The sequence below is a fragment of the Salvelinus sp. IW2-2015 genome, linkage group LG6.1 (genome assembly GCF_002910315.2).
Source record: "Salvelinus sp. IW2-2015 linkage group LG6.1, ASM291031v2, whole genome shotgun sequence".
Taxonomy (NCBI): Eukaryota; Metazoa; Chordata; class Actinopteri; order Salmoniformes; family Salmonidae; genus Salvelinus; species Salvelinus sp. IW2-2015.
Window position 1 is genome coordinate 12,082,696 of NC_036845.1, and position 20,779 is coordinate 12,103,474.

The 20,779-nt window shown below is 42.9% G+C and overlaps 2 protein-coding genes across 6 annotated transcripts in view; one reads left to right on the forward strand and one right to left on the reverse strand.

Annotated features, from left to right (window-relative positions):
• Positions 1-14,820, reverse strand: part of LOC111965091 (tyrosine-protein phosphatase non-receptor type 23-like) — a 29,342-nt gene extending 14,522 nt beyond the window's left edge. Inside the window, 3 exon segments of the mRNA XM_070443817.1 lie at positions 1,038-1,165; positions 1,290-1,364; positions 14,433-14,820. Coding sequence (XP_070299918.1) covers positions 1,038-1,165; positions 1,290-1,364; positions 14,433-14,516 — 287 coding nt within the window. The 5' untranslated portion in view covers positions 14,517-14,820.
• A 146-nt stretch (positions 14,821-14,966) lies between these two features.
• On the forward strand, positions 14,967-20,356 carry LOC111965090 (GA-binding protein subunit beta-1). Of its 5 annotated transcripts, none has more exons than XM_070444003.1 (9): positions 14,967-15,093; positions 15,960-16,067; positions 16,252-16,419; positions 16,618-16,812; positions 17,076-17,208; positions 17,372-17,452; positions 17,640-17,804; positions 18,612-18,730; positions 18,817-20,356. In XM_070444003.1, exons 2-9 carry the CDS (start codon positions 15,960-15,962, stop codon positions 19,282-19,284), a joined length of 1,437 nt encoding a protein of 478 aa, XP_070300104.1. In that variant the 5' UTR covers positions 14,967-15,093; the 3' UTR covers positions 19,285-20,356. The 5 variants fall into 5 exon arrangements, with proteins under 5 accessions (XP_070300104.1, XP_023844854.1, XP_023844855.1 ...); XM_023989086.3 differs by having other exon boundaries at positions 14,978-15,093; positions 15,957-16,067; positions 16,615-16,812; XM_023989087.2 differs by having other exon boundaries at positions 14,978-15,093; positions 16,615-16,812.
• The last annotated feature ends 423 nt before the right edge of the window (positions 20,357-20,779 follow it).

The window sequence follows — 20,779 nt, forward strand, 5'->3', positions numbered from 1 at the left end:
ATGAACGACAAACGCCTTGTAATTCTGGTAAAGTGAGTGTGGAAGTGGTGAAACAAATATGTTGTCGTATCAACAAATGACAGAACCACTGTTCTGATCAACTTGGATGGAAAAATTACTGAGGATGATAGTGGATGATATGCCACTCATATTTGCCATCCCCATTGTCAATGTACAGCCTACAGGAAGTGTGTGGTACTCAGAACCTGGAACGTGAAGTAACAGTCATTCTGCTCCCCAAGAATAGCAAAGCACACTTTAACGTTGCCTCACACAGCCGCACTCAATCAGCCTGTTCAACCCTTTCATAATTTGGTCAGTTATTCATGATGTGTAGGTTCAGAATTTGTTGTTGGCATGCCAAAGTTTGCTAATCGTGCCAATTAAAAAATTATTAAAGTAGTTGGCAATATCAGTGGGTTTTGTGWTGAATGAGCCATCTGATTCAATGAATGATGGAACTGAGTTTGCACAACATTTTATTTAAGGTGATCCAAACCTTTTTACTATCATTCATCTTTGTTTCATAGTAACTGTTTTTCCAGAAAATATTTCTGTCCTGGTCAGAGAGAATGAAATTGGCGACACACTGTATTGCATACCCGAGGGTGTGGTGTGTGTCTACCCATTTGGTAGGGAGAGCTTATGAAAGTGTGTGTGTTCACACTTTATTTGGATTGTCCAGATTGTCCATCTGTAGATGCTCTGTGGATGCTCTACAGATATCTGCTGATAAGCAACTGCTTGCTAAGGTTCCAGTTAGGGAGGGTTTAGAATAAGGGTAAGAGTTAAGGTTGGGGCTAGGGTTAAGTTTAGGGTTAGGATGAGGGTTAATGATAGGGTAGTAGATAGTTGAAATGTTACTGATAGTCTGTCGAGCATCTACAGATGGAATATCCAAATAAAGTGTTACCTTGTGTTCTTCCGGTCTTTCCGTAGCTGTCTGCGAGTTTATGAAAGCAAGTGTGTGTATGATAAGCATCTCATGGGTAAGTGTGTAAATATAGGGCTCCTATGTGTACTTCATTGCCTCATACCATGAGATGGGTACTGCTGCCTCCTGCCCAGGCCCCAGAGGCACACGGCTCTGGAGGTAGTGCAGCTGCCCAAAGTACTTCCTCAAAATGCTGCAGCCCTCAAAGTCCCGCGTCACATTCACCGCACCCTGCCACAAACACTTRCTTATTATATGATAGAAAGACAGTACAGTATAGTATATGACCTACATAACAAATAAATCACAACATATGACATTTGCATAGCACAACTCGCTCAGTCCCAGTTCATACCTGTCTCAGTGTCTCCAGCTTCTTCAGCTGTTCATTATAGCTGTCTGGATTCTCCCCATAGTTCTTCAGAATGAACTGAAAGGACAGAGGGAAAGCAGATAAGAGGGGCCATTGGGAGCTCAGCAAATAACCTTTATTTAACCAATAAGGTCTATTCATTCAATCAGAAATAGATTTACAGTACCAGTCAAAAGTTTGGACACCACTACTCATTCAAGGGTTTTTCTTTATTTTTACTWTTTTCTACATTGTAGAWTAATAGTGAAGACATCAACACTATGAAACAACACATATGGAATCATGTAGTAACCAAAAAAGTGTTAAACAAATCAAAATATATGTTATATTTGAGATTCTTCAAAGTAGCCACCCTTTGCCTTGATGACAGCACTGCACACTCTTGGAATTCTCTCAACCAGCTTCATGAGGTAGTCACCTGGAATGCATTTCAATTAACAGGTGTGCCATGTTAAAAGTTAATTGGTGGAATTTCTTTCCTTCTTAATACGTTTGAGCCAATCAGTTTTGTTGTGACATGGTAGGGGTGGTTTACAGAAGATAACCCTATTAGACCGGTGGAAATCTGTCCTTTGGTCTGATGAGTCTAAATTTGAGATTTTTGGTTCCAACCGCTGTGTCTTTGTGAGACGCAGAGTAGGTGAACGGATGATCTCCGCATTTGTGGCTCCCACCTTGAAGAAGGTGGTGTGATGGTGTGGGGGTGCTTTGCTGGTGACATGGTCTGTGATTTATTTAGAATTCAAGGCACACTTAACCAGCATGGCTACCACAGCATTCTGGAGCTATACGCCATCCTAAGTAACTTCAATATTCAATGCCCTGCATCCCCACCATCTCATTGTTCCAGCAGGATGCAGCATAAATTTAGCACTGACATTCATAATTAATCCATCATCCAATCCAATTAATCCATGTAATAAAAAACGACTAGGTCTGCACCTATTGTGTGGACAAAGGAAATGAATCTGAATCTCCCAGACAGTTTGTGTTTAATTCATTTTTTTGGTCTTTGTTAGCCTAAAGCCGGGATTCATTCCAATCCACGTTAGGTCCATGTTAGATCTACGTTATAGCCACAGAAGGCTGGTGGGAGGAGATATAGGAGGATGGGCTCATTGTAATGGCTGAAATGGAATAGTGGAACGGAGTCTAATATGTGGTTTCTATATATTTTATGTGTTTGATACCGTTCCATTTAATCCATTACAGCCATTACAATGAGCCTGGCCTCCTATAGCTCCTCCCACCAGCCTCCTCTGGTTATAGCGCGGTTGACATACAAAGGTTATTCCCGATTGAGCCAACATGCACAGCATTTACTGTGAATGAGATCTGGCGAACRTYTGGGAAAATGCCTATAAAAGCCGCATCGTCAGCTTCCCAGCGCGCTGCTCTATGAATAGAATCCAGGCCTAAATCTAGTCTTGTTTTATTGATCGCCAAGAGACCCCGCTTTATTCTCCTGTAGATGTTGAGAAGAAGAGCAGCRGTGCCGTCTGGATCCGAGCCTGAATCTTCTGACAGCGGAGAGATGAGAGACTCCCCTTCAGCCCCACAGACTGACCAGGATGTGGAGGTTCCCACAGACGACAGGTAATCATGGAGATATCTGGAGATKGTTGTTTGGGGACGGTGGACCAAATGGATTAAGACGATTGAAAGCCCATATGTCTTGATTTTCCCTGCCTGATTGTTCATTGCATCACTGTTAAAATTCCTGTCAATGTTTTGATTATGACAGGGATGATGAGGATCTTTGTAACAATCATGATGTTGTTATCAATGTTGKGTTATCATCATGATTGTTGATTGGGACACATACTCCTACAGATCCGGTGACTGACCTGCAGCAAACCAGGAGTCAGTTAGGGAAAGTCTGTTTGATCATCCTGTGTCTGAGTGTCACACTAGGGCCATTGGTGACTTTCAGAACCAACTCTACTCAAGCTCGCTCCATTCCTCCCCCTTTCCACTCTAGCTGCCCTGTTCACACTGCCAAATACACTATAACACCAGTCAAGGTTTCAACGCATCTAATAGTGTCTGCATACAAGGACCACAGGGGAAGGGGAGCCATGCGCATCATTGCMATGGTCAACAAAGACCGAACCACGTCTCTGTACTGTGTGTTTTGCTGCTCTGGACAGGCACCCCAGGTYGCTCCAGCCGATGTCGTAATGCACAGCGTCCACTATGGATACCTGTATGCGGCCGCAGACATGCCCGGCCTTGAAGGACCAGGATGCAAAGCCACACACGTCACTCTCACCACACACCTCGAGAGCCAGGATGCCCTCAACCAGAYATTTCTAACTATCCTGACTATCCAGAACAGGGAGAGATGGGAGGACTTCCCCATCCTCCAGTACTACGCAGAAGAGGGCACTCTGGAAGTGATCGACTGGCCCATCAACCACTTGCTGTCTCTTATACACATCTAGATGTGTATAAGAGACAGCTCCAGTACTACGCAGAGGAGGGCACTCTGGAGGTGATTGGCTGGCCCATCAACCACTTCCTCAAGCCCTCTACTGGGTGGAAGGCCCAGGAGCTGGAAGGGGACATCCACCTCAACGGCCAGCTGACCACCATGAACGAGTGCATCTACAGGAATATGTACAGGTCGCGGTACGTGCTGCTGGCTGACTTTGATCAGCTCCTGGTCCCGGCCTCAAACATCTCTCTGCGACCCCTCATGGAGGACCTACCTAAATTGTAGCAAAATCTGAAATATCATGTTTACATAAGTATTCAGACCCTTTACTCKGTACWTTGTTGAAGCACTTTTGGCAGTGACTACAGCSTCAAATCTTCTTGGGTATGACGCTACAAGCTTGGCAYACCTGTATTTGGGGAGTTTCTCCCATTCTTCTCTGCAGAGCCTCTCAAGCTCTGTCAGGTTGGATGGGGAGCGTCCCTGCACAGCTATTTTCAGGTCCCTCCAGAGATGTTCGATCGGGTTCAAGTCCAGGCTCTGGCTGGGCCACTCAAGGACGTTCAGAAACTTGTCCCGAAGCCACTCCTGCATTGTCTTGGCTGTATGCTTAGGGTTGTTGTCCTGCTGGAAGGTGAACCTTTGCCCCAGCCTGAAGTCCTGAGCGCTCTGGAGCAGGTTTTCATCAAGGAACTCTCTGTACTTTGCTCCGTTCATCTTTCCCTYGATCCTGACTAGTCTCCCAGTCCCTGCTGCTGAAAAACATCCCCACAGCATGATGCTGCCAACACCATGTTTCACCGTAGGGATGTTGACAGGTTTCCTCCAGACGTGACGCTTGGCATTCAGGCCAAAGTGTTCCATCTTGGTTTCATCAGACCAGAAAACCTTGTTTATCATGGTCTGAGAGTCCTTTTGGTGCTTTTTGGCAAACTCCAAGTGGGCTGTCATGTGTTTTTTACTGAGGAGTGGCTTCCGTCTGGCCACTCTACCATAAAGGCCTGATTGGTTGAGTGCTGCAGAGATGGTTGTCTTCTGGAAGGTTCTCCCATCTCCACAGAAGAACTCTGGAGCTCTGTCAGAGTGACCATCGGGTTCTTGGTCACCTCMCTGACCAAGGCCCTTCTCCCCTGATTTCTCAGTTTGGCCGGGTGGCCAGCTCTAGGAAGAGTCTTGGTGGTTCCAAACTGCTTCAATTTAAGAATGATGGAGGCCACTGTGTTCTTGGGGACCTTCAATGCTGCAGAAAGATTTTGGTACCCTTCCCCAGATCTGTGCCTCAACACAATCCTGTCTCGGAGCTCTAGTCCACAGGTGGACTCCAAGTTGTAGAAACATCTCAAGGATGATCAATGGAAACAAGATGCACCTGAGCTCAATTTCGAGTCTCATAGCAAAGGGTCTGAATACTTATGTAAATAAGGTGTTTCTGTATTTTGCAAAAATGTCTAAAACCCTGTTTTCGCTTTGTCGTTATGGGCTATTGTGTGTAGATTGAGGACATTCTTTAATTGAATCCATTTTAGAATAAGGTTGTAATGTAACAAAATGTGGAAAAAGTCAAGGGGTCTGAATACTTTCCGAATGCATGGTATGTTAGCAWATGTTGTATACAACAATACATTTAAAAATTACACACAATGTAGGCTACAAACTTATTACAACTGTGACAGGCCAATCCTTCTCCTGGAGGTACGCTGGGTGTGCAGGCTTCTGTTTCAGCCCAGCACTAAAACACCTGATTTAACTTACCAAACCTAATCAGTTGATAATAATGTGTATTATTGCTGGGCTGGAATAGAAGCATGCTCACCCAGTAGATCAGAGAGTGGAGCAAGGTTGGCCACCTCTGGTATGGACTTTTTTGTACACCTGAAATTATGCTTTAGTAATAATAGCCTAATTACTAAGATGTGTAACATTTACAAACAAGTTAGATTATTTGTACTTTTGAAATTATATTTTGATTCATTCAATGTTGATTCATTGAAGTGAAGTGTTTAAACTTGTTTTAATTGTTAACTTAAAAACATCATTCAAGRTGAACTACAGTAGTGCCAATGTTCATTCATCACAGATCACAATTCTGCAATAAAGGTGTGAACGGGATCCGTCTCTAATTTGTCTGTGTTGCTTTCTTAAATGAACATGAACACCTTTTTGTCCAGTTGTGAGCTCTCCAATTGAAAATGATACCAGTAGATAATGTATATGAAGCTAACCATGAGCCAGATTTTTACATAATTTTTCTCACCTGAAATTGTTTAGTTTAAATCCAACCCTTATATTCTAAGTACAGTATTGTACATGAAAATAAGGAGCTAGCAACTTGTAGGCTAATTAAATGTGTAAAAAATGAAAATAATATGGTGTGGGGAGTGTTGGTAATTTTACCTTAGAATAGAGACTAAATCAGATGGTCAATTGCAGAGATGTTGGTGTTGATGGTGGKTAAAGAGAAATTTACACAACAACATTTGCAAGTCAAAGCCCGAATTCCTTTACCCATTCATGTACATGAACGCCTATATATTTTACAGGGAGTGAGCTATAATCATCAATTTCATGACACAAGTATAATGAAAAGAGCCATAAACTATAATATGATMATCATAATGTTAAAATACCATAATCCAATTAGTAGCATATTACGTGGGAAATGCATGCATAGTGTATAATTTACAATCTTATAATGCGTGTTACTGRCGTTTTATATCCTTCGGATGGCAAATTTCACAATTTAATTTACTCAACACATTCACGAATGGTGGCTTTGATCACAGTTTCGAGGTTTATGAGCACACGCACATTGTTGTGTAAATCTCTCTTCACCCACCATCAACAATCTCTGCAATCCTCCTCCATGCCATGTACCTTATGATTTTGTCTCTGTATTCTAGCATAGCAAAATCATATAGAATTGGAAAACMAGACGCAGCGATGATTGGCTTTCCTCCATCTTTTTTTGGTTGCGCTTGCTCGGAACTAATGACAGGCGGAACTACCTGCCATGAATGAAAAATTATCAAACAAATATCTGCTCCTCACTTGATTGGTTAGCGGCAGCGGTGGCCGCGTGCAATTTGCATAAAGTAGAGCAGAGSTGAACTTTTTATATCGCTCCGCTAGCAGAGTTCGCGCCGCTCACCTTCCCACAATCCCCTGCGCATTTCTCTGCGTGTTCCCATTGAAAATGAATAGGGGCGGGATTTCGCTTGGCGAATTTGGAAGCGGTGGAATCCCTACGATAGAAGTACCTGGCCTGCTTCTCGCTAATGTCAAATGTAGAAGAGTGCCCAACTGGGCTTCTCAGTAATATTTTCTTCACCTCACACAGTAAGTCAACAAATACCTTTTTTTTATTTTTATTAACCATTCAAATTAATGTGACATTATGAGAATASTTCGTTTGAATGGTTTTGTGCGTCGAAATAGGAACTGTATAAATAAAAGGTAGCTATATGCAGAAAAGTCAACAGACAAGGACAAGGTAGGCATATCAGTGGAGGCTGGTGGGAGAAGGATATAGGAGGGCAGGCTCATTGTAATGTCTGGAATGGTATGCATGGAACAGTGTCTGACATATGAAACCTTGTTTGACTCGTTCCAAAAATTCAATTCCAGCCATTAGAATGAGCCCTTCCTCCTATAGGCCAGAGGAGGATGGTGGGAGGAGCTATCTCTGTTAATGTTGTGCCAAGACGAGAAAGTGACAGATCRTCTCCAACCTGGCATTTCCTAATTTGTTGATTAATATAAGTAATAATCTGAATAACAATAATGAAATGCCATGATAATAACAAAGTGTAATTACTTGTTTCAAAATGGTTTTATTAAAAAGCATAGCAATGTTAAAGTGTGCAAACCGTTGTGAACAGTTATGTATGTCGGTGACCGTGTACATTGGCCTGGACAATTACAAGACAGTCACAGTCCCACTTAAATGTCAATTACTAAAAACACTTAAATTGTTCTAACTTAGACCCTATTTTACATGATCTGAGGTTTTTGTGTGTTGCCCACCATCGGTTGAGACACAACATGCTCTTGAATACAGGATGGGTGTCATGTTWGGCTGATAATTGTACTAACATTTTCAGCAAATTTTTACTTTCAAATGGTACCACAAAGATGTTTGGAGGTTCAAATATCAGATAGTGTTGACTTGAATGGGAATCTGTTGTCTTAAATAACACTGGCAATCCTCCAATGGAAACCTATTGAAATCAAATTTTATTTTTCACATGCGCTAAATACAACAGGTGTAGTCAACCTTACAGTGAAATGCTTACTTACAAGCCCTTAACCAACAATGCAGTTAAGAAAAAATACAATAAATAAGAAATAAAAGTTACAAATAATTAAAGAGCAGCAGTAACAACAATAGCGAGGCTATATACAGKGGGTACAGGTACAGAGTCAATGTGCGGAGTAATTGAGGCAGAGCAGTTGCCATACCAGGCAGTGATGCAACCAGTCAGGATGCTCTCGATGGTGCAGCTGTAGAACTTTGAGGATCTGAGGACCCATGCCAAATCTTTTCAGTCTCCTGAGGGAGAATAGGTTTTGTCGTGCCTTCTTCACGACTGTCTTGGTGTGCTTGGACCATGATAGTTTGTTGGTGATGTGGACACCAAGGAACTTGAAATTCTCAACCTGCTCCACTACAGCCCCGTCGATGAGAATGGGGGTGTGCTCGGTCCTCCTCTTCCTGTAGTCCTCAATCATTTCCTTTATCTTGATCACGTTGAAGAGGTTGTTGTCCTGGCACCACACGGCCAGGTCTCTGACCTCCTCCCTATAGGCTGTCTCATCGTTGTCGGTGATCAGGCCTACCACTGTTGTGTCATCGGCAAACTTCATGATGGTGTTGGAGTCGTGCCTAGCCATGCAGTCATGAGTGAACAGGGAGTACAGCAGGGGACTGAGCACGCACCCCAGAGGGGCCCCCGYGTTGAGGATCAGCGTGGCGGATGTGTTGTTACCTACCCTTACCACCTGGGGGYGGCCCATCAGGAAGTCCAGGATCCAGTTGCAGAGGGAGGTGTTTAGTCACAGGGTCCTTAGCTTAGTGATGAGCTTTGAGGGCACTATGGTGTTGAACGCTGAGCTGTAGTCAATTAATAGCATTCTCACATAGGTGTTCCTTTTGTCCAGGTGTGAAAGGGCAGTGTGGAGTGCAATAGAGATTGCATCATCTGTGGATCATTTGGGGCGGTATGCAAATTGGAGTGGGTCTAGGGTTTCTGGGAGAATGGTGTTGATGTGAGCCATGACCGGCCTTTCAAAGCACTTCATGGCTACAGATGTAAGTGCTACGGGTCGGCAGTCATTTAGGCAGGTTACCTTAGTGTTCTTGGGCACAGGGATTATGGTGGTCTGCTTGAAACATGTTGGTATTACAGACTATCAAAATAAAGTCGCACACTCCATGTATAAACTCCCAGCAATTTAATGGGTATTTACCAACGTTTCGGTATCACTGTGCCTTGTGTATTACATCACTGTGCCACTGTGTATTACAGACTTAGGCAGGGAGAGGTTGAAAATGTCAGTGAAGACACTTGCCAGTTGGTCAGCACATGCTCGGAGTGCACATCCTGGTAATCCGTCTGGCACTTTGTCCCTGTTTAAAGGTCTTATTCACATYGGCTGCAGAGAGCGTGATCACACACTCTTCCGGAACAGCTGATGCTCTCATGCATGCTTCAGTGTTACTTGCCTCGAAGTGAGCATAGAAGTAATTTAGCTTGTCGTGTACTGGTTAGCTCGCGGCTGTGCTTCCCTTTGTAGTCTGTAATAGTTTGCAAGCCCTGCCACATCCGACGAGCGTCGGAGCCGGCGGTGTAGTACGATTCAATCTTAGTCCTGTATTGACGCTTTGCCTGTTTGATGGTTCGTCGGAGGGCATAGCGGGATTTCTTATAACCTTCCGGGTGTGAGTCCCGCTCCTTGAACGCGTCAGCTCAACCCTTTAGTTCAGTGCGGATGTTGCCTGTAATCCATGGCTTCTGATTGGGGGCATGTACGTGCGGTCACTGTGGGGACGACRTCATCAACGCACTTATTGATGAAGCCAGTGACTGATGTGGTGTACTCCTCAATGCCATTGGAAGAATCCCAGAACATATTCCAGTCTGTGCTAGCAAAACAGTCCTGTAACTTAGCATCTGCTTCATCTGACCACTTTCTTATTGCCCGAGTCACTGGTGCTTCCTGTTTAAGGGAAGTATAGATAATAGAATAAACATGACCATTTAAGTTGAGATTCAATGGTGGGTGGACCGGCGGCCATCTTTGTGGYAGTAATTAGAAGTTCAAATTTGTATTCAATTTCAATTGTGTACCCACTGTTCCAGATAAATTGCAGTGGTCTGAAGGGATAGGTCCATTCTATGAATTGTATTTCTATGATTCAAATGACACTCACCCTGTACTTAAGAGCATGTTGTGTCAACTGATGGCGGGCACAACACAAAACCTCAGATGATGTAAAGTAGGGTCTAAGTTACAACATATGTGAATATGAAGAAAGAAAAACTGAGTTTAAGCATTTAGATAATTGACATTAAAAAGGTTCAAATCTGTTTTTATGTTATATCTAGAAATTATGAAATAATTTCACAACCTTGTTTGTAAGCTTTTAAATTATATCAAACTCAACAGTTTATATTTTCCAGTGATCAAGACAATGGCTGTCTCATGGTATGGTGGGGTATGCAAAATGGGTCAACTTTGAGCAGTTATATCTTTATCTTTTATGTTTTGGCATTCGGGTAAAAAWAAAATCTGACCACCTCTTCCATGGGCAAACATGTATGGAAAGTTTTGTTTAAACCAAAAGGGATGCTGTCAAAAAGTGATTGAATTTAAAATGGATTTACCCTACTGTGTTTCTATTTGCATTGAGGTCAAAGGTGACCAACGCCATGATACATACACAGCAGTACTGTAGATAAATATTTTTGAAAAGAAATACATGTTTAATAAACAATGATGTGTAGTTTTGGAAGGATGTCATCAATTTTGAGATTTTGTCAGACAGATTATTAAACACTTATTCAAATCTAGTTAGTGGTGGACAAAATATTAATAGTATTTACTCATGTACGCTACATGACCAAATGTATGTGGAAATCTGCTCGTCAAACATCTCATTYCAAAATCAAGGGCATTCATATGGAGTTGGTCCCCCCTTAGCTGCTATAACAGCCTCCACTCTTCTGGGAAGGCTTTCCACTAGATGTTGGAACATTGCTGCGGGGACTTGCTTCCATTCAGCCACAAGAGCATTAGTGTGCTGACTTTGCTTTGCTTACAGAGGCAGTTTGGAACTTGGTAGTGAGTGATGCAACTGAGGACAAATGATTTTACGCACTTCAGCACTCGGCGGTCCAGTTCTGTGAGCTTGTGTGGCCTACCACCTCGCGACTGAGCCGTTGTTGCTCCTTGACATTTTCCCTTCACAATAACAGCAATTACAGTTGACCAGGGCAGCTCTAGCAGGGGAGAAATTTGACAAAATGACTTGTTGGAAAGGTGGCATCCTATGACGGTGCTACGTTGAAAATCACTGAGCTCTTCAGTAAAGCCATTCTATTGYCAATGTTTGTCTATGGAGATTGCATGGCGGTGTGCTCGATTTTATACACCTGTTTGTGTCTGAAATAGTCAAATCCACTAATTTGAAGGGGCGTCCACATACTTTTGTATATATACAGTGCATTCGGAAAGTGTCAGACCCCTTAAATTTTCCCACATTTTATTACAATACAACCTTATTCTAAAATAGAATAAAATAAAATACACTTTCCTCACCAATCTACACACAATACCCCACAATGACAAAGCGAAAACAGGTTTTTAGAATTTTTTGCAAATGTATAAAATAAAAACAGAAATACCTTATTTGCATAAGTATTCAAACCCTTTGCTATGAGACTTGAAATTGAGCTTAGGTGCATCCTGTTTCCATTGATCATCCTTGAGATGTTTCTACAAATTGATTGGAGTCCACCTGTGGTAAATTCAATTGATTGGACATGATTTGGAAAGGCACACACCTGTCTAAATAAGGTCCCACAGTTGGCAATGCACTTTAGAGCAAAAACCAAGCCATGAGGTCGAAGGAATGGTAAGGAGAGCTCTGAGACAAGATTGTGTCGAGGCACAGATCTGGGGAAGGGTACCAAAACCTTTCTGCAGCCTTGAAGGTCCCCAAGAAAAGTTTGTTTCTTCATTCTTAAATGGAAGAAGTTTGAAACCACGAGACTTTTCCTAACGCTGTCCGCCGCCAAACTGAGATTCAGGGGAGAAGGGCCTTGGTCAGGGAGGTGACCAAGACCGATGGTCACTGACAGCTCCAGAGTTCTCTGTGGAGATGGGAGAACCTTCCAGAAGGACAACCATCTCTGCAGCACTCCAACAATCTGGCCTTTATGGTAGAGTGGCCAGACGGAAGCCACTCCTCAGTAAAAGGCACATGACAGCCCACTTGGATTTTGCCAAAAAGCACCTAAAGGACTCTCAGACCATGACAAACAAGATTCCTAGTCTGTGAAACTAGACTGAACTTTTTGCCCTGAATGCCAAGCGTCACGTCTGGAGGAAACCTGGCACGTCCCTACGGTTTAGCATTGGTGGTGGCAGATTGTGTGGGATGTCTTTCATCAACAGGCACTGGGAGACTAGTCAGGATCAAGGGAAGATGAATGAGCAAAGTACAGAGAGATCTTGATGAAAACCTGTTCCAGAGCGCCAGGACCTCAGGCTGGGGCGAAGGTTCACCGTCCAACAGGATAACAACCCTAAGCAACAGCCAAGACAAAGCAGGAGTGGTTTGAGACAAGTTTGAATGTCCTTGAGTGGCGCCAGAATTGACTTGAACCCGATCAAACATCTCTGGAGAGACCTAAAAATACTTGTGCAGCGAGGCTCCCCATCCAACCTGACAGAGCTTGAGAGGATCTGCAGAGAAGAATGGGAGAAACTCCCCAAATACAGGTGTGCCAAGCTTGTAGAGTCATACACAAAAAGACTCAAGGCTGTAATCGCTGCCAAAGGTTCTTCAACAAAGTACTGAGTAAAGGGTCTGAATACCTATATAAATGTGATATTTCCGTTTTTTCATAAATTTGCAAAAATGTCAACCTGTTTTTGCTTTGTAATTTTGGGGTATTGTGTGTAGATTGAGTGAAAAAAAATATTTGATCCATTTTAGAATAAGGCTGTAACTTAASAAAATGTGGAAAAAGTCAAGGGRTCTGAATACTTTCCGAATGCTCTGTACCTGCATCACATGTAATCTGCTAAATTTGAACCTGGATGACAAATACATGATCAATCTGTCTTAACATTGAATCCCGAATCTTATCACCATTCCCTTGTCATGGTTGTCTATGACCCTTTTGGCTGGACTGGGAGGAGTCGGCCTCCAAATGGCTCTGGAGCAATCCCATCATGCCCTGCTGTGGTAAGTATTCTCCAGTCAGTGATGAGCCTCTAATAAGCAGCTACTTATAGTCAGACTCACTGGAGCCACAGTCTGGAGGTAAACAAGACCATTATTTGTCCTTATTACAAGCCACACACAACTCCAACATAATATCCGTCTTAAACAAAATATATTTATGTCAGCCGTAGCCAAATAAATCACACACGGTTGTCTATATGTATTGTGCTTCAACAGGACAGAGATTGTCCTGTTACAAAACTCCAGCTGCACTGCTAGCCTAAACAAAGAAACTCTATTATTCTCTCTCCATTCCTCTCCCAGCTCTCYTTCTCCTCCTTTCCATTACTTTCCATGGACTGTTATCCTTCATTTCCTTTCCAGATAAACAATCTGTCATACTGCTATAATAAAAATCATAACCTTCGTTGAATGTCATTGACAAACGTTGCTAGAAAATTGATCTGGGACTAAGGCAGCAAAAAAGAAGGACCAGAGAGGGCAAAGGTCCTCTAGTAATATCTGGAGCATGAGGCGGAGGAGGAAGAAAGGAGATTGGATAGTAAGGCATAAGACGTAATTGTAGTGGGTGTGTGGGAGAATTTCCTCAGACGTATGTTATGATGACTATGGCAGAGTTTTCCCTGGCCGGATCACATGGCCAGAAAAAAACMCTGTCTCTACTATGACCCTTCACCTAACGTTACTCTGCTGTTCTCTAATTTTAACTCATTCCAGCACTAATTTCTGAATGTCTTGGCCATTTTTTACCATGTTCTTTCCCCCTTAATGACCACTGACAGAGGTGTGAACATACARGATTCCAACCTGCCAGACTTGCCTCTACATCAAAGCAAACTAGTCCAGGGTGCATGTGACAATGACATCATTATTAGCTAGACTATCAGGCCTGCACAGAAACCAAGACAGCTAGTTCGTTAGCTACTATAGGTTATTTATTTGTTGTGACTGGGGTATCTGACACATTAACTACATGTTGACATAAATAGCTAACTAATTATCAACTTAGCTAGCTAACTGTAAACAAAGGCGATTGTCATGGCTGACACAGCTAACCAGATACGAGCTAGTTAACTACCTTTACTTGATGCGTCAGGCTAATAACTGTCTAGATGTGCTCGATACTTATGATTATCTTCCGTAATCCTTGTCTGCTTGACTTCCAATCTCAACCGCCCGGCAGTGCCCTGTTGCTCCACTCCCCCACCCATCTCACCTGCCTCACCGACGGGCTGAACTCGAACTCCCCTGCCTCTTTCAGATCCAGCCAGATCATTGGCATACGGGGGACCGCCTCCATCGCGGCCAGCGACTGCACCGAGCCTGAGTTCAAGTGACTTCAATTTAAATATCACTTMAGCAGTTTTTAATTCAGTGGATTTCWAACTATATATTGTTTCTTATAATCCCCAAACAACTGTGTCATGTCTCCATTTACACTTCAACAGGAAACGATGGASGCTAAGGGACGTGACGTCARAAGGAACRTTCCAGTGCGCAAATGTTTATGGGAAATGTAGTTCACTATATTAGATCAGACTAGTTGTTTCACTAGATGGTTTGAATTTGAAACATCTAGCTATATTCAGTATCTTTGGTTAGGCAATAACTACATGAYATAATAGTATATCTTATGTRAAGTGRTASTAATGTATTTTATCATCATGTTTGAGCGTGGGAACATTTGTGGAACATTTTTGCTGCACACTACATACTATTACCACTTCCGGTGTGCCTGGCCGCCATATTTGATTCTGTAAAAAATATAAATATTATGATATTTGTTTAGCTGTCTAGCAAAGTTACGAAAGTGTAATAAACACACATTCGGCGGCAGAAATTAGAAGAGTTGCACTTTTAGCGAACAACTATCTAAGGTAAGCAACACTTGAAAATCGAATCCATAGTTAGCTGTAGCTAAATAACAAACCGTATAAAAAAGCTCTGCAACTTAGCTAGTTATCTAACGTTAAGCTAACGAGCTAGCTACTTGTAAAACTAAGTCATTGACATTGTTAGCTGTCTATCTGGCTAGCTATCTTGCAATGTAGCGAAATACCCCAAACGCCAACGTGAAATACTATTAAGATGGTATTGATTATGTGTCGGGGATATGCTCCTTTTGAAGTCTTGTGAAAATCAAAGCCATCTTCAGTTCTGAATGCTAGTAACTAGCTAGCTAGCAATAATAGTGCGGATGTGGAAGTAGCCAGATTTGGTGCCCACTTCTTTGACATCCGTAGTTTCATATTCGACTTCCACCGGAACATAACATTAACCAAGTATCAAAGCATATAGGGTTGATTGTTACTTTATTCGATGTATTACTAGCTAACGAGAAAAGTTCAAGCCCAGCTAAATGAACTGTGCGATCATTCAGTCAGTGTTTCTTCAGCTAGCCTGTGACTTGACACTGTATTTTAGCAAAATAAATCATTTCACTTTTGCCAAGTTGGTTCTTATTGCTGCCACAATTGCACATGGGTTCTGACTACGATTGCTTCAAATTTACACAAACGGAATATTTCCTAGTACTGCAATTTTTCCTTCAATACAACCATCAACATTACATCAATAAAACACATTGATGCAACATGTTTCGCAGAGCAAAAACAATTCTATTTTGGCAGCAAAAACCTTTCTCTAGAGACTTTTTAGCAGTGCCTGGCTTATATTCACTCAAGGGGTTTGTCTTATTGTTTTGACACTCTTATGCAAAAGCACTCTTTCTGTMTCCCAGTAGATGTCACTGGTGGACCTGGGGAAGCGGCTGCTGGAGGCTGCAAGGGCAGGGCTGGATGATGATGTCAGGACCCTCATGGTCAATGGAGCTCCCTTCACCACTGATTGGGTAAGGGTCTCACTGTAGGGATACTCACATCCACTCACCTCATGTAGCCTAACACAGAGATATTGTTCSTCAGATCTCTTGYGGTACATCACAAATCTACCTATGTTGCAGTGCTGGCTTCTTTCACACAATCCAGACACRGTGTTGTAGGGACTGGGTCCTCATAAACCAAACTGTGTTCTAGCTGGGGACATCCCCGCTCCATCTAGCGGCTCAGTACGGACACCACTCCACTGCTGAGGTGCTTCTTCGAGCAGGCGTTAGCAGGGATGCCCGGACCAAAGTGGACAGGACCCCACTCCACATGGCGGCCACGGAGGGCCACTCCAATATAGTGGAGCTGCTAGTCAGTGTAAGGGCAACCAAAGCTGACAGTATTCAGCTGTTTATATGAAAAACTTAACAGTTCTATATTTAGTAAAGTGACTGAAATACAAATGTTATTTTATTCATGTTGAAYGTTCACCACCCTCATTTTGGAAWCTAGGCTACCCGTCTCACTTTCCTATCTCTTTTCCACCACTGGGGGGCGTGCTGTACTCCCTAGCAGAGCGGAGCGGACATCAACGCTAAGGACATGCTGAAGATGACAGCCCTGCACTGGGCGGCCCAGCACGGTCACAGAGAGGTGGCAGAGCTGCTGCTCAAATATGGAGCAGACGTCCACTCCCTCAGCAAGTTTGACAAGACGCCCTTTGACATCGCCATGGACACCAGCAATACTGAGCTCATGATACTGTTACAGGTGAAGGGACTGTGTGTGTGTGTTTTGTATTTATATGGCTCTGATGTTCATTTGTTTTCACGAAAATGCCCTTATGTTTCTATAAGAAGGGAAGTGAACACGGGGGAAAAACATCTAAACACATGCAAGTATGTGTTCTTATCGCTGGTTTATGTAACACGTGTKGAGACCCTGAAGGTTGAACTGTTGCCCAGTATGTGGGAGGAACTGTGTCTGTTCTTGTTAGATAACATCTTCAAGGTGTGTTTTGTGTATGTACACAGGATGGCATGCAGAACCAAGTGAACATGAACCCAGAGCCCCAGTTCATCATCTCCTCTGCTGGGGTCGTGAACCTCTCTGACCTCGTCAACACCACCGCCAAGTCAGGTATGGGCAACTGGAGCACAGGTTACAGTAAGTTGGGTACAAATATAAGTAGAGGTATATCAAATCAAATATAACTCACTGACATTTATAATTGATATAAATGGGGAACCTTAGTTACCACCTGACCTCACCCAAGACACTTCTAAATGGGATGACTTGATTGAGGTTTTGCATTGTCTTATTATTCCAGGAGAATCTGTCTCTACCACCTCAGTCCTGGCAACACTGGCAGCCCTGGCAGAAGCCTCCGGTCCCATGGGTAACAATGCAGGTAAGTGATGTCTATGCATAACCATGAGGATAACACTACAGATTACTCTGAGCTACTCATGTTACAATTAATAGTACTTTGATCTATATCGTTCTATAAAATTATGATAACTCTCTGTGCGTTAGGGCTAACACGATCTGTATTATATTTCTTAGACTGCAATGGTAAGTAACTATCTTTCCCAAAGGCAAATCTGAGGATGCGATCGCTGCAGATTCTGTGGACTCGGCCATTCAGCATGTAGTGGGCGATGGAGGTCAGAGGGTCATCACCCTAGTGACGGACCAACACGGCAACCTGCAGCCAGCAGGAATTGGACAGCAGTTCTTTGTCACTATGCAGGGGCAGCAAAGTAAGTAGGAAACCACAGCCATATATAGCCATTTATACACTCAGTGGCCAGTTTATTAGGCACATCACCCATTCACAAATGGTTCGCTCCTACAGACAGTGAGCAACGTGGCCGTGGCTTGCTATAAAAGCAGATAGACAGGCATCGGGGCATTCAGTTACTGTATGATTTACTGTTAGAATGGGCAAAATGAGTGACCTATGCTACTTTGAGCATGGTATGATTGTCGGTGCCAGGCTCACCGGTTCCAGTATTTCAGAAATGGCTTTTCCTGGGCTTTTCACGCACGACAGTATCTAGGGTTTACAGAGAATAGTGCGACAAACATAAAAACATCCAGTCAGTGGCAGTCCTGTGGGCAAAAAACTTGTTGATGAGAGAGGTCGAAGGAGAATGGCAAGAATCATGCAAGCTAACAGGCAGGCCTCAAACAGGCAAATAACGGCACAGTACAACAATGGTGTGCAGAACGGCATCTCGGAACGCACAACTCGACGATCCTTGTTACGGATGGGCTATTGCAGCAGACGACCACACCGGGTTCCACTCCTATCAGATAAAAACAAGAAAAGGCCTCTTGATAGGTCCCTTGATACCAATTGAGCAACATTTGAATGCCACAACTTATAGAATCCGTTCCCTGAATAATTCAGACTGTTCTGGAGGCAAAGGGGTGTCCGACCCGGTACTGGATGGATGTACCCAATACACTGAGTGTATATTTATTTAGTTTACATTGTGCTCATGTCAGCCTGTTTCAAGACATTACAATGAATGCATTCATTAGTTTGTGTTTTGTTTCTGTAGTGGTGGCAGTCCCGGCTGGTCAGATCACAGAGGAGGTGGTGGAACAGGAGCCTTATCCCTCTCCGGCACGCAAGAGGAGAATAGAGCCTGCAGCCATCCTAACCAGACCCAAAGAAAAGGTCAGCAATGGTCCCCATGTTTGTTGCTTGGCATAATATTCTGAAATCGTTTCTCTCTTCTTACTGTATGTGCCCATTGTTCTCAGAAAGCGAAGTCAGGGGACAGCAGTCGGGAGCAGCTCCAGAAGCAGTTGCAGGAGGCCAACCGGAAGGCCCAGGAGTACCGCACACAGCTCCTACAGAAGGAGCAGGAAGCTGAGCAGTACCGCCTCCGACTAGAGGAGGCCATAGAGCAACAACAGAGCAACAATACCAGCAATGCTACTGGTTCTACCAGCACAGGTGTCCAGGAGGTAGAGGAGGAGGTGGTCCAAATAGAAAAACAATGTGAGACAGAGGAGAGAGTTGTAGAGGAAGACAAAGTGGAAGGGGAGGAGGACGTCCCATTTCCGGAAGACACCATTCTGGTTAAAGTGGAGGAGGAACTGGATTCAGGGGAGGGAGAACAGATAACAGTGGATGAGACCGAGGAAACGGAGAAGGCTTCAACTAAGGTCACAACAATCCCCAAACGGGGGAGAGGGAGGGGACGAGGACGTGGAAGGAGGCGGTAGTCAAGTGTCCCTCTGTTCTCTTGGTGTTCTCTCATGATATGTCTTGTTTTATGCTTTTATATTAATATTAACGGTTATTACTTGTTTGTTATTTTAGAACAATAACATTGTACTTGTATTTGTAACTAGGTTTTGAGATTATTTTATTTACTTGCAATACTTTTGATGAAGAAGCCATTGGCGAGCACTTGTAAGCTAACGCTGAGCCATATGTGGGAGGAGTTAAGGATGCAGATAGCTCCACAGTGTACAAACTATTCTGTGAATTTAGAGAAAGTAAGAAAAGGTATGTTTGCATAGGAGTGTAAATACTAAAATGTGGGTTTGATTGCACTGTGCATTCATTCTCCTAAGAATAAGGTTTGCAACACATTCTAAATAGGATATTCAATCCACAGCATTTCCGGTTCCTGTCATCAGCGTCATGTTTAAAATGGTAGAATCAAGGCTGGCTAAGTTGTAGTTATTTGCGTACCTCAATGTGTGAGTGTTTGGGCATGTGTGGGTGAGGTCGAGGTGTGGGATATCGGTGTTTCTTTGCTAGTTGGCCAGCTTTCTTAAATCTCAGTCTTAAATATCCTCTTCTAGTACTATTTTAGTTGCAGACCACTCAGACACTAAGATACTGTAGGTTTTCATTTTTTGTTCCAAGTAATGTTAGATTTTAGAGTTAATGTGTAAGTTAATGTTATTCTTAACCTCTTATTTTTGTTCCTTTTGAAATTTTAAAGCATTACACTCTGTATAGACCAGCGTCTGTCAATAGACGTTGATCTGTCATCGCAGTCCAGTTTAAACTAATACTCTCAGAAAAATATTGTTTACATATGCTCTCTTTGATGACTAGTTAGTTTGGCACTATGTCCTCCTATGTGTTTTTATAATGTTCGTAAAGGAACACTATCAGGGGTTATCTTCCATTTGGTTAGGATTTTAAAAAACAAACATTTTGCTACAAAATAATGTTAGTGAGTCAATATGGGAAAATGTTGAATTGTTTTTTATGTGGAATACCCCTTTCTTAACACATGTATTTTTAGAATTCAATAAATAAGCACTTATTGTTATTCTATCCATGCATGTTACTTGTCCTTTTTGATTATTTATTATATGACTATTGCTCATCGACAAACAATGCATCTACATACACTGAGTGTGCAAAACATTAGGAACACTTGCTCTTTCTATGACAAACTGACCAGGTGAACCCAGGTGAAAGCTATGAWCCCTTTTTGATGCCACTTCTTAAATCCACTTCAATCAGTGTAGATAAACGGGAGGAAACAGGTTAAATAATGATTTTTATGCCTTGAGACATGGATTGTCTRTGTGTCCCATTCAGAGGGTGAATGGTCAAGACAAAATATTTAAGTGCCTTTGAACGGGGCATGGTAGTACGTTTCCCATGTGTATCAAGAATGGCCCACCACCCAAAGGACATCCAGCCAACTWGACACAACTGTAGGAAATATTGGGGTCAACATGGGCCAGCATC